Raw genomic sequence first — 12,929 nt, 5'->3', positions numbered from 1 at the left:
CAATATATAATCCTAGCTTACCAGGTAGGGCGTGATACCGCATGAATACTCTGTATTCCGTACAGAGCCTCAACGCCCATGTCTTGGATAAACAGGGTATGGAGTACTCCATACATCCATTTCGCCAAAGACAGTCAATACTACTACGGAGTACTCCGTACGTATGGGGTATATATGTGGCTTCGTCAATGCCATATTCCATGTTTAACCTCCACAGATTTGCCGTGGTTACATCCTGACCCTCCTCGAACAGTGTTACTGCTGACCTCTGTAGGGCTCGAAGTTGTATGTGGAAAGAGGATGGATCACATATCACACCCCACTTATACCCTTGTGATATTCATTATATCCTTGCCCCTGTTCTTCGCCTAGGGATCACTCGAAAGCTGAGCTAGTACGCTCCTCTAGCCAATGGATATAGCAGAATTATTCAGTTGTTGGACGATGGAGGCCAGCCAATGAGTACTGGTTATCAAATGTTGGTTATTGGTCTTTTGCGCCCTACAGAGATCTCTCGTTTATCGGAAGATGGATAAACTGTGACTCTCTAGATGAGACTGTTGACCCCTGGTACCAGCAAGGAATGCAAGAACTACCATCTAGTAAAACCAGGCAATACCTGTTAGTTACTTCAGCAGAGCTACAAGCTTGATGAGGACATGTTTGATAAGTTGAACCCAGTTTTGGCACCGGATTGCTCGAATGTATGGGTAGGGTAACGGCGAGCCTCTCGCACTAATCGGTGCTGGTGAATATGAGAATGATAGGATTTCTCGTCGTCAGTTGTCTTCTCATTCATGTAGAGGACAGTTACATCGTCTATATAAGACTAATCATGCGGCAGTGTTCTCCAACTCAAGAAATACGACAAGAAGAGCGTGAGCACAAGGAACAAGGGAGTCGAGCCGGGTCATAATTTAAATCGCACCACGTAAGTGTACGCTACTCATGCGCTTCCAAAATCCAGATAACAGGCATAAGAGAAGAAAGAGGAAAGGAACGAGCAACTCTAGGTACAGCCAGATAACGTCTGATCGAGCGAAGAGAAGAAGTAAACGCAGTCCACTCGGATATAGCAACAAAGTAGAAAGCGGAAGAAAACGAATAAATAAAAAATGGGAAAAGGTATTCGCTTCCAACATCAAGAAGGGGAAGAGCATATATATATACTGCCTGCGTCAGAAAACCATATCCAAGAAAAACAAACGAAAAGAACAATTCATATCTTTTTTCAATTGCAAAAACGTCAAAGAGTAACATGATAAGATAGAGCTGAAATTGATCAAAGAAAGGGGTGTAGATAGAATCATGAGAATGGATAGACGGGCGCCTTGACGATAACGTTGCCGGCTCCCTTGCCCCGTATCTCTACGGAGACAAAGGCAGCAAAACGAATGCGGTTTTCATTCTCCTTATCGCGAACGGCTTCAATAGCCTCCTCGCGTTCTCGGAAATGGCCAGATGGTGGCCTCGCAGCATCTATGGGGTTTCCGGGTCCCGGATGTGGTTTCTTGCCCATGAGCGAGCCGAAGACAGATTTCTTTCGACCCTGGCTAGCTGGTAGAGGTTGGATGGGGAAGTTTCCATCCTTGTCGTCTCCGCCGGGAGCGTCCAAGGAAATGGCCGCCTCAATTCCCTTGATCGAAGATTGGTCTACCCTATCCGTTGCCGCGGAGGACGGCTCGGATGCGAGTCGCGGCTCTATCCCTGGGTTGGAGAGAGGAGGTAGAGTGGTCTCTATCTTCATATGTGACTCAGTGATCAGAGCGCCAGGGAGGAAATATTCGATAGAGATATCTCTTGATTCAAGGGGAATATTTGCACTGATGCCAACAGCAAGTTCAACAATCATCGCCACGCCATTTTCAAGACCAGGCGGAGGCGGAGTTTTCAGGTTCATCTCCAGGCTGGCTGTGAGCTTCTCGACTAGGTTCCGAGTCAAGAGAGCTCGATGGTCATCGGCGAGCTTGCTTTGGAAAATATCGCCAAGTCCGTCCAGAGTGGTGCGACGCCAGGATGAGACTTTGGACAGATGGTTTTCCTGTTCCTCTTCGGTGACGAACTTGCCCATTCGCCGGACATTGCGCTCGATCTGCTTTAGCTGACGGCTGAGATTGGGCTCTAGTCCCGGGTGGAAATAACGATCAAACAGCTCGTCTACGATCCAACGGGTAAGGCAAGCTCGCCCAACGGCAGTCATCTCCTTTGTACCAACTGAATGAGCATCCTCGTTGACGACGCCTTGAAGCCACGGGGGTATATTCTTCCAATCTTTGCGAATGTTGAATGAAAGATTGTTAATGGCGCCGTCCAGGCGGCCCATCCGAGTAGCATATTCGTTGTCATCCAGCACAGTTCTAGACGCGGACATGCGTTGATGGGCAACCGTATTTTGCAGTTGTTGTACCTGGGCTTCCTTGTCAAAATAATATCTCTTTACCCTGTTATATTTAAGCTCTGTAGACGGTCAGTACATAGCCGTCATTACTACAAGAAACGGCAAAAAAATCCCTAATAGAGAAATAACAGTTAAAGGCAAAAAAGACATACGTAGTTCTTCATATTTCTGGATCCATCCGTTTACATCAAGCTCAGATGTGTCGTCCTTTGCCTTTCCTGGAGGTGGGGTCTCCTGTTCACGATCACCGGCCCCAGCTGACTGTGAGGTTCCTTTAAAGCTCTGGCCCTGTGGCATACTCGGTGGAAATTGCTGCTGCTGTCCTGGAGGTTGCTGTTGCTGCTGCGGTTGTTGCTGCTGCTGCTGAGCCGTGTCAATAGGCTGCCTGAGGCCAGTTGGTCGTTCCGGGGCCATTCCACTCTGGGTTGGTATGGGGCCAGGGACGGGCTGGAGGGACTGTCGAAAGTGAGGTTTTTGATAGTTAGAATCCGGAGACTGGTAATGGGGGTGGAGAGGGGATGGAGGCCCGAGGGACTGTTGGGATGCTGGCCTGGGGGGATGATATGGGTCTAGTTTCGGCGAATATCTTGGGGGGATTGATACCTGGTCAGAAGCCTGGTTTTGCCTGTGCGCTGGCTGTGCCTGAGGCTGGTCGATCTGGAATTGAGGGTTCTGCGGCAGCTGCTGATGGGGAGGTCCAAGCTGATACTGGTTATACTGCGGCGGCCGGCCTTTGTAGTAGTCCTCGTGCTGTCCCAGGGGCTCCGTACTGACACGTTGTATCTGCGGAGGCTCGAAGGGCTGGCTGTCGAGGTGGGACGAGGACCGGCTAGCTCCCCTGGCGGGATAGATGGACTGAGGCAGGCTGGGCTGAGAGGAGTTGTTCGGGAGCTGGGGCAGCCTCTTCTCTATGTAGTCTCCCTCCTCTTGCTCCAGGGCAGGAGGGTCAGCAGGCGGGAGCGGGCCGATCTGGTACGGCTTTGGGAGCGGGATGGGAGCGCTGATTTTCTTCCTGACAGACACGCTGCGACCCGGCTTGGCAGGGTTCTGTGACGAGCCCTTATCCTTATCCTTTGAGTGCAGGCCGAAGAAGCTCCGTCGGGACTTGCGCGGCTGTGTCTCAGTCAGTGGGGAAGCTTCCGTGCTGTGAGGCGCTGACGGGAGCGATGGGGCGGCGGAAAGCGTATCGATGCTGTGATCAGGCTGCAGGCTGGCTGAGGGGCCGGAGGGGACGAGGTTCAAGGTCGGCCTGCCTGCTGAAGAAAAAGGGGGCGATGCAGCGTTCGGCGAGGCCTGCAGTGGAAGAGAGAAGTTCTCAGAGCGGCTCCCCGCATGGGCAGGATGGGTATAGCTGGTGTTGAGATGCTGGCCGAGTTGATAAGGCCTGCCGGACAGCTCGTGGGATCCAGCTGAGTTGTTCGCAGGTTGGAAAGTATGCTGCAGGTGGGGGCCGAGCGATTGCTGCTGGTGGTGCTGATGATGCTGATGTTGCTGCTGCTGCTGCTGCTGCTGCTGGCTGCTCTCCCTGCTGTGAGAGTGATGGCTCTGGCTGTTGATGCTGTGGTCGCTATCGTTGTGCGGAGCCGACTCCACGGAGTTCAAGAGTGTCGGCTGCGATTTGTTTTTATGGAAGAATTGCATGAGTGTAGGCTATGGTCCTCGGGACGTTTCGAGAGGAAGAGTAGCAGACTGCGCAGCGGGGAGACGGACAGCCCTTTTTGCAGATTTGTCTTGCGTCCTCTGGTTGCTGGTTGCTGGCTGCTGGCTGCCCGGGCTGGTGAACAGTGATCCCAGCAGGGATGGCGCCGTCGGAAAACCGCCAGTGGTGGGGTGTAGTTTTGGCCAGCGAGCGCCCTCAAGGGTCTAAATATAACTCAGGGGCGCAGTCAGAACGCGGACGGCGATCTCGACAAGCGGCAGCGAGGCGGTTGCAGCTGCATAAAAGAGCGAGGGGACTCGACAAGCAGACGGCGAGGTCGCGAGCGATTCGTCCGGCGTTGAGCTCGCTGCTGGACTCTGGAGCAGGACGACGGCGATGCTGTACGAGGCGGCGTCCGTGTTAGCTGTGGCTGGACATCACGGCGCTGGGGAGCAGCATACGGGAGCGGACAGCGCGTCGACTGGAGTCCTAGGCGAGGACGAGGTGGAAGAGAGTGTATAGAAGATGAAGTTGAAGAGATGAAGTTGAAGTTGAAGTTGAAGTTGGGACGAAATCACGAGAACAGACGGTAGAAGTACCTTTACTAACAATTCTGGTGGGGAGGTACTTCTGCCCTCGTATCGACAAGTTGACAGCATATACAAGATCTATCAAGTTTGAAGATGCGAGCAGCTTCGTATCTCTGGCGACTCTGCTCTCCGTCTACGGTTACGTCGTGGCGTCAGTTAAAGATATTCATTGAGCCTAGTTGAGAGATAATCTAGACCTAGATAGATGAAGGAAATAAGGGAAAGGGAGAAAAGGGATAAGAAGAAACATGAGATCTTGAGGTTGACTAGCAACAGCAAGAAGGAGAAGGAGAAGAAGAAGAAGAAGAAGAAGAAGAAGAAGAAGAAGAAGAAGAAGAAGAGCTGTCTGCCGGCAGGTCAGTGTCTTTATACCACGCGACTAGACACCAACGCAAGCATAGTATCCGATCTCGAGCTTCTCGCAGGTAGGTCCAACGGCGGGATTCCACTCCTTGAGCTGCTTAACCGAGATGTGATGCTTGCCAGAGACTCCCTCGCAGGAGTCGCCCTTCTTGACCATCTCGAACTTCTTGCCTGGTAGAGGGTGTGTTAGCCGCTTGATATCCAAACTCTCCAGCTACAGGGGCACTTACATCCGCTGTTGGTTCCTGGCTTGGTGGGAGACGGCCAGCCCTGTGCGCCGCGAGCAGCAACAGCCTGCGTGTGAGATTGGACTGGGTATCTGGTAGTCGGGTTGCCGCCTACACAGACCTGGTCGTCCACCTGGAGCTTGAGACAGTTGACGTCGAGAGATCTGTAAACATGTTAGCCATAGGAAAAGATATTATCCAAGGAGTCAACGTACGGGTTCATCTTGAAGAACTGGGCGAGGTTCAGGCCAGCATACTTCTTGGTGATTTCGGCACAGGTGTCGCCAGCCTTCACGGTGTGGTACTGCTTGCATCCTGGCATCGCGACGGTGCCGGTGCTGGTGGGCGCTGGCACGCTACGCTTAGAGCAGCCAGTTGGCTTCATGCGCTTGATCAGCGTCGTAGGACGTGGTGGCATCTTTTTCTCAAATCCGTCGGGGAGGTTAGGGATATGTGGCGGCATCAATGGCGAGTCAGGCATTCCGGTCCCCATGTGAGGCTTCATCGTAGGAGACGCCATAACGGGAGCCATGGTGCCAGCGTGAGCGGCCTTGTGAGTCGGCTTTTCCTTGCGCACTTCGTCGGTGTTCATTCTCATGTACTTCTTCCCGTGCTCGCCTTTAGCGGTATGCCAGACTCGAGGCTTTGCAGGCACGAATGCGCAGTAGGATTGCTTGCTCATGATGTTGGAACATTCCTTGTTGAGCTGGGGGTTCTATACCATCAAAGGGCCGGGTTTAGTATAGTCACGTCGGGGGTAGCTGAAAGTCCTCCCACTTACCCAAGAGATGAACTGTTCCTTGGAGACGTTGATAGAGTCCAAGAAGGCCTCGCAGCTATTGCCGGCGTTGTTGACCACATTTATCCATGAGGTGCAGCTGGTGCTGACGGCCTGCCCAACCCCAAAATTAGGGGTTCGAGCATGGTTCCAATCGATCTTGCCAGCCTGGGCAAGGGAAGATGCCAGCAGTGGCAGAATGGCGTAGTTAACCATGGTTTAGACGAGTATTGTCGGCTGGAGATAGTCAAAGGAGTAGGTAGCTGATGTAGTGCTGAGGATGCTGATGATGAGGATGATCAAAAAAATAATCCTGTCGAGCTGCTCTCGCCAGTCCTTAAATATTCCGACTCTCCTACCCTCAATCCTCATCCTCTCCATCTATCTCCTTCACATCGCAATTCACCCCGAAGTTGCGCCCGGGAAATGCTGTTGGTGAATGCTCGCAGTCAATGCGCGACGTCCATCTTCGCCACACCCGGTCAACGGTATCAAGTGCGATGCATGTTAAAAGAGGAAGAGCGATATAGTCGACGGTCGATACATGCGGTCAAAGAAATATGCAGTACCTGCATCGTTGCCGTGCTGCCCAGTGACACAGAAGATAAAACACCATCCACTCTATTTCTCAGCCTGTGGGTATCGCGACCTTCAAAATCTGTATACTTCTGAGCACGTCCAGCCGTGAACGAAAATAGAGTATAGTCCGTACTCTGTGAGATTCAATTGAATGTCGGTGGGTTTGCCTTGGTAAATGTTGTAATGTTAGTGAGCGGTTAAGTTGACAAAGAATTAGTTAACCAAGTAACTAGTTCAATGCTCGCCACAGGCCTTTCCCCGTTGAATGCGCAGATACAGGTCGTTGGGGGCTGCGATCGATATCACTGCTGTAGACAATTCTCACCATGGGGCCGGCCATGGCAGTGTACAGATTTATGCACGCATTAACTCAGGCCCAGCCGTCATCTCTATCCAGAGACCGAGGTTAGATGGGCATCACTGCCGCCTGTGGGGTGCAGCAGTTGGCTTGCATGGGTCTGCGACTCCAGACTTGCTTATCTTGCAATAACACGAGTGTCGGACCCGTACCGTGGAGAAGCACATTTGGTACGGAGTATATAGTAAGTAATAAGGAGACGATTCCTACGCAGGATAGGCCCGGCCGTCGGCATCAAGCAAACAGCCTATTCAGAGTGTGTGTGCTCCGTATATATAGTGCAAGATATAAGCAATTTCCAACAATGACACCAAGAAATGTATATTTTTTTCCGCAGCAAGATAGTAAACTCAACTGCGTTTAAGGCGGGGGATTCGACCATGGGCCGTTCCCGGGGTAAAAAGTCTTGTCTCGTCAGCTGTTCGTCGTTGTCGGTAGAATCGTAACTATGATGTCGAGCTAGAGAGAAACCTCAGCCAGCTGTCGAATAGAGCGGTAGCACGAAGCTCTTTGATAAGCGAGCGCAACCCTCCTCTTTTGGATGAAACAACGGCTGAGACGATGATGTCGACAAGCGTATGGAGAAAACAAATCCATGTTCCTTGCATGTCTGGGCAAACCCTTGATCGTCTTGAGGGGCCGACCAGTGGCGGGACACGAAAATCATATCAACTCTGATATCAACCGGGGCTCGTTCTGCGGTGTTCGATTGGATATGGGCAAGTGAAGTGGTCAAAATGCCGTTACGAGGGTGGAGTCTCTGCTGGAGGTTCAAGGTCCTAATCGCTAGCTTGCCGGCTCAATTTCTGGAGTTGGCGAGAGAATCCTCGTCCTCGGCGGAAAGGAGCAGCCTCAAACCGGGATGAGAGATGATACGCCGACGTGTATCCAAGGGTGTGTGCGGCAACGAAGTACGGAGTACGCAGTACGTAACAGATCAAGTGCTCCGTAGGTGTATAGATGTCGGGGCATTGGATCCCTGACCCTTGTCTGCGTGTTTGCAGAGTTCGAGAAGTGCGATATCATGCAATCGAAGCCGCCGTAGCACCCGCCTTCCCCTTTCGAGCAATCCTGTAATCACCCATATTAAATGTACTTACACGTAGGAAGTCCTCCCCTCCCACCCCGGATAGATGCGTATTCATGGTGAGCTGCGAATATATTAAAAAAGGGCCTGGATGCCCGTTTGATACCTCCTCTTTTTCCTTGTATCTTCCTCTTACGCTCAACACGTCGTTCGCGTTGGCATCTGTTCGCTCGAAAGGAAGCCCTGGTACATGCATTGGTCTACATGTTCATAGTCCCCAACTCTAGTCAAGTCCTGCACGAATATCCAGATACACTCAGGCTTGTTTGATAGAGACTTGAATTAATCCAGTCAGTATTCGACCGCTTTCTATCTTCGCTGGATTATCTTTGTCTTTGCTGGATTATCTTCGCTGGGGAAGGAGAGTTGTGGCAGCTAGAACTGAATCTGCACCTCTCATGATCCCTACTGCCCGTTGCTAACGGCCCGCGGCAAAGGTTTTCTTCTACATTTCTTGCAGAACCCCGGCGTTGAATAGGAGGTGCTTCTCGTGCCAAGTTGCGAACACTGTTCATACAACAAGGAGCTCGCGCGAACATGGCCTTCAGTTGTGGAATTCCGTCGATCTCCCCCCAGAACCGACTGCTGGTGGTAATCGCGGTATCGACCTGCTTTCTCATCACAGAGCTGTCCGTTGGTTTCAAGACCCATTCTCTCGCCCTTATCGCAGATGCATTCCACTACACCGGTGACCTGCTGTCGTTTGTAGTTGCATATCTCGCTCAGAAGGTACATTCCCCAGCATTCGAGCCACGACACCATCCAGTCTTCAAGGGCTGCACAGTGGTGGCGGCCGTATAGTGGTGGCATGATCGCTTGTGACCTGCGAGGCTAACATGTATCCCAACCCTCTCCAGCATTCGTCTGCATTAGAACGGGACGTGATCCCTGAAGACTCGGCCAGCACTCTCGAGGCCGCCGTGAACCGCACCGCAATTATCCGCATCGACCAGAAGGACGGACGCCATATCCTGCCTCTCCTGGCTGCGTTCTTCAACAGCGTTTTCCTGCTCGCGTTGGGCCTTGCTATTTTCCTGCAAGGGCTGGAGAAGTTTGTGCATCTTGAAGGTAAACGAACTCCCCCTCTCCTGTCTGCTTTCCCCTGATCCTGGAAGGCGTGGCTGCCAAGCGAAGATTGCAGGGATGGCGTATTGACAAACTGTAGAAATCGACAACCCCATGCTGGTCATGATCATCGGCTGTGTTGGTATACTAACAAACGTCGCCTGTGCTGGTATTCTGGGGGCAGACGGCCACCATCATCACGGCCACAGCCACGGACACGGCCACGGTCATGATCACGGCCATAGCCATGGACATAGTGGAAGCGACGCGGAGAAGCACTCGGAGGGAACCGCCCTCTCCATGAAAGCCGTGCTCCTCCACGTCGCAGCAGACGCTCTCAACAACCTGGCCGTGATTATATCGGCGGTCATCATCTGGAAGGTCCCGTCTCACAACTCGCTAGAGTCAAGACCACACCACGATATGGAACACAACCACTTTGGCGCTCCGCATCCAAAGTACTATGCAGACCCGGCATGTACGGTATTCATCGCCATCCTGATCATGGCCAGCACAGGTCCAGTGGTGCTCCAGTCCGGCAAAGGGCTAATTGCTGCTGCAACTAACACCAGCATCAAGGAAGTAATGGTGGAGTCCCCAAAGGGCGAAGGTGAGACGAAGCATGAGCATGAACATGAGCATGGGCATGGGCATGATCATGGGCATGGCCATGAATGTAAATAGTGTCTAGTATCTACTTCTGTATATATCCTTTTGAACGACCTTGAGGGCAAAGGGGGAGCTTCTTATATGTCTGCACACGTGACCACCCCTTCCGCCTCCTGCTCCCAAGGTTCTCCTTCTTTTCTTCTTCTTCTTCTTCTTCTACTTTACTTCTACTTTTACCTACTTTACTTTTCTTTAACATGTTGTCTGACGGATGGGGCCGCGTCAGAGCTTGATGCTCGGAGGCTAGGATGTTTCTTTACTCAGGTACTCGCCGTTATAGCACCCTTGCAATATAAAGTGTTGACCACTAGCTGAGCCATAAGACTCCTATGAAGATGTATCTTGTACGAAGTAGTCAGTACAATGGAGGGAGGGTTACTTCAAAGGCTTTAGTGGCCAGAACCAACTATGACACATAGATTTCGATACACCTTGGCAGTGAGAGCCAGAGATGAACCAAGATGGGAGTCGAACTCGTTGCCTTCCACACATGAGGTTTTATACCGTTGCAGAAACGAGGGTAGACTGGTTCAGTAAGGGCATAAGCAATGCCAGACCGACCAACAAGCCTAGTGCTCCACTTGTTCATTTTGTGGGTTGACTTTGGTGAACGAATTAGCTAGTCCTGGCAACAATGTCGTCGTGAAGCTTCGCAAGGACGCGGCCCAGCCAGCAGAGTTTCAAAAGGAAGTATCGCAATGCCAACGATTCAAAGGGGCGACACATATCCGGCAACTACTGGACGTCATCAAGGACGAAACTCCTGGTGAAGACTTTGATCACGGAATGGTGCTGGAATGGTTGCCGGGAACACTCTGGGACGCGCGTGAAAGCGGACGTCTCGCCGAGTTCGGTCTGGCCGGCATCCGGAAGATAATGAGAGATACCCTTGAAGGTATCGAGGAGCTACATGCAAAAGACATCATCCACCTAGGTTCGTGATACATCATTATCAGGCGAAGCAAAATTCTAACAAGCTGTTCTTAGACATCAAAGCTCAAAATATCCTGCTGAATGGGACATCTGCCAAATTGTTTGACTTGGGCTCTACATGGGCTGGTATGCACTCCATTTACGTCGTTGGTAGGTCAGGCTGATCCTGTGTCGAATCTTACAGCATCCCCCCCGTCTACCGGGGTCGCCCAGCCTATGCCTTATCGAAGCCCAGAGATCTTATTTGGACTCCAGTGGTCTAAAGAAGTCGACATATGGGGCTGGGCCATGGTGGTACGCATCGTCCTTTACATAAACTATTGGAAGGGGCTAACCTTGCACAGTACCTCCATATGATCCAAGCGTACCTTCGTCCCGACATCTGGGGTCTCTATGACCGGCTACCCGACGAGTCTGCCGCAGATGCCACGCAGAGATACGAGGAGAGAGTCCGCGTTGACCTGTTCCACGATTTCAGGCTATACGATATACCGTTCTTTGAGCAGTGCAAGGATCGCTGGCCCGAGCTGGACCCGGAGCGAGAGGAGGTGACTCTTCGCGCGATACTGGAGCATCTGCAGTTTCCCGAAGAAGACATCCATCTTTTAGAGACGGTCATGATTCCAGATCCCAAGGCGCGTCCCACAGCCACAGACATCCTGCGGATATCCTTTTATAAATAACATCCTACTTATCTCTTTAATATAATACTCCGTATACTCCATACTCTGTATATATCTGGCCAGTCGGGTGTAAGGGCTGACAGCTTACTAAGAGGGACCTGATTGGCCAAAGTAAAAATGGAGACCATGAAGTGTCAGCCTTGGCGTATCTACTTTGGGTCTAGCGTGGGGTGCCTAAAAGGGATGCCACGTGACTCTAACTGGCGCAGAAGAAGAAGAAAAACACGGATACCTAGTAGTACTTCCTAGACACCAACTCTTCCCCGCAGAAACAAAGTATCTCTGGGTACCCGCCCTTTCTGTCCGTTCTGCCCTGTCCTCTCGCCTCTGCTTTTCCCAGTTCGGAAGCCAACTTCACCTCCTCGACCTCACCTCCTCGACCTCATCTTCACTCTTCACTTTTCAACTACACTCTCCTCTCATCTCTACACTCTCCCCTCCGTCTACTTCTGTCTACTCTCCGTTTACGCCGTACTCCGTTCTTCTGTTACTCTCCGTACTCTCCTCTCAGCGCGTCTGCCTGATCATCGATGTCCTCGCCAACCATCGCCGGCTGAGGTCTGTGTCCAGGTAAGACTCCGTATCTGTTGCATCGCTGCCTGCTCGCGCGCGTCTGCCTTCGCCCGTCGTCTGTCTCTTACGAGGAGGATCACTTGATGCTGAACGTCTCCCTGTCCGCCGCTGCTGGTGCCTGCTCGTCGTCCTCTTGCGCCTCGCTGACTGACGGTGGTTGGGTGGGCGCTAAGCCGGGCGTCGAGTCATATCCCTCCCTCTTCTTTCTATCCCAGGCTAACTGACGGTCCCACGTTGAAAAAGCAGACATCAGACGCAGACCTTATATCTACTTCGCTCTCCTCTCATCTTCTTCCTTTTCTTCTCTTGCTGTCGTATTCCGCTTGTCTTTGCTCTCACTCTTTACTTTTTTCCTCTCCTTATCTATTTTACGCCCAACCCGGCCCTCTTAATCGTCGTTAATCGTCTAATCGTATTAATCGCCTTCCGTTCATTTTTGTTTTACGTGGAAGCCTGCTTGACTCACTGCAAAGGTACGTCCGTTATGCTACTGTGGTTATGCTATGGTTATCTGCTTGGGGGGGATGCTCCACCGCGAGTTCCCGGAAACTCTCGCCACTTCTTCGCCACTCCAGTTTCTCACCCGGGAGTCATACCACATCATCGACTTTTATATCCTAGCTATTTTTGCCCTTTTACTCACTCTTGACTCGCCGCAGCTCTCTCTCTCCCTCTCTCCGTCATCCCCCGTCACCTCCCGTCACCTGTCATCTCTCTCCGGTCATCTCTCCCTTCTCGTCTCTTCGACAAGCGCCGGCCGAGTCCTAGCCAGTGCTGGTGCTGGTGCTGCCTAATCACCACGCCAGCCAGGTCAGGTAACAATGTTCCTGGCCCCAACGCCCACCACCACCAGCCCGATCGCCTGCCCAGAAGATTTCAACGCCAAAGCCACTGTGATAATGACTGCTATCTCCGTCTCCGTCTGAGTGCCGGGCCTCCGTTTGCCCCCGAAGAGTCACGGTCGTTAGGCACGCCACCTTAACGACA

At 52.0% G+C, this 12,929-nt stretch overlaps 2 protein-coding genes across 2 annotated transcripts; one reads left to right on the top strand and one right to left on the bottom strand.

Annotated features, from left to right (window-relative positions):
• Window positions 1-1,306: 1,306 nt before the first annotated feature.
• Window positions 1,307-5,899, bottom strand: GIQ15_05332 (uncharacterized protein; the record flags this gene model as incomplete). The annotated part of the gene is made up of 8 exons (XM_033552749.1): window positions 1,307-2,457; window positions 2,551-2,659; window positions 3,002-3,807; window positions 4,273-4,467; window positions 4,876-4,969; window positions 5,019-5,161; window positions 5,221-5,381; window positions 5,433-5,899. 8 exons carry the CDS (start codon window positions 5,897-5,899, stop codon window positions 1,307-1,309), a joined length of 3,126 nt encoding a protein of 1,041 aa, XP_033406479.1.
• Window positions 5,900-8,855: 2,956 nt separating this feature from the next.
• Window positions 8,856-11,369, top strand: GIQ15_05331 (uncharacterized protein; the record flags this gene model as incomplete). Its single annotated transcript, XM_033552748.1, has 6 exons — window positions 8,856-9,070; window positions 9,342-9,760; window positions 10,373-10,687; window positions 10,741-10,812; window positions 10,871-10,980; window positions 11,031-11,369. The coding sequence occupies 6 exons, from the start codon at window positions 8,856-8,858 to the stop codon at window positions 11,367-11,369; spliced, it is 1,470 nt and encodes a 489-aa protein (XP_033406478.1).
• Window positions 11,370-12,929: the final 1,560 nt, after the last annotated feature.

This window comes from Arthroderma uncinatum (genome assembly GCF_011692745.1).
Source record: "Arthroderma uncinatum strain CBS 119779 chromosome Unknown scaffold3, whole genome shotgun sequence".
In the NCBI taxonomy this organism is placed as follows: domain Eukaryota; kingdom Fungi; phylum Ascomycota; class Eurotiomycetes; order Onygenales; family Arthrodermataceae; genus Arthroderma; species Arthroderma uncinatum.
The sequence above is the reverse complement of the archived record's forward strand: the minus strand, read 5'-3'. Positions and strand labels throughout refer to the sequence as shown.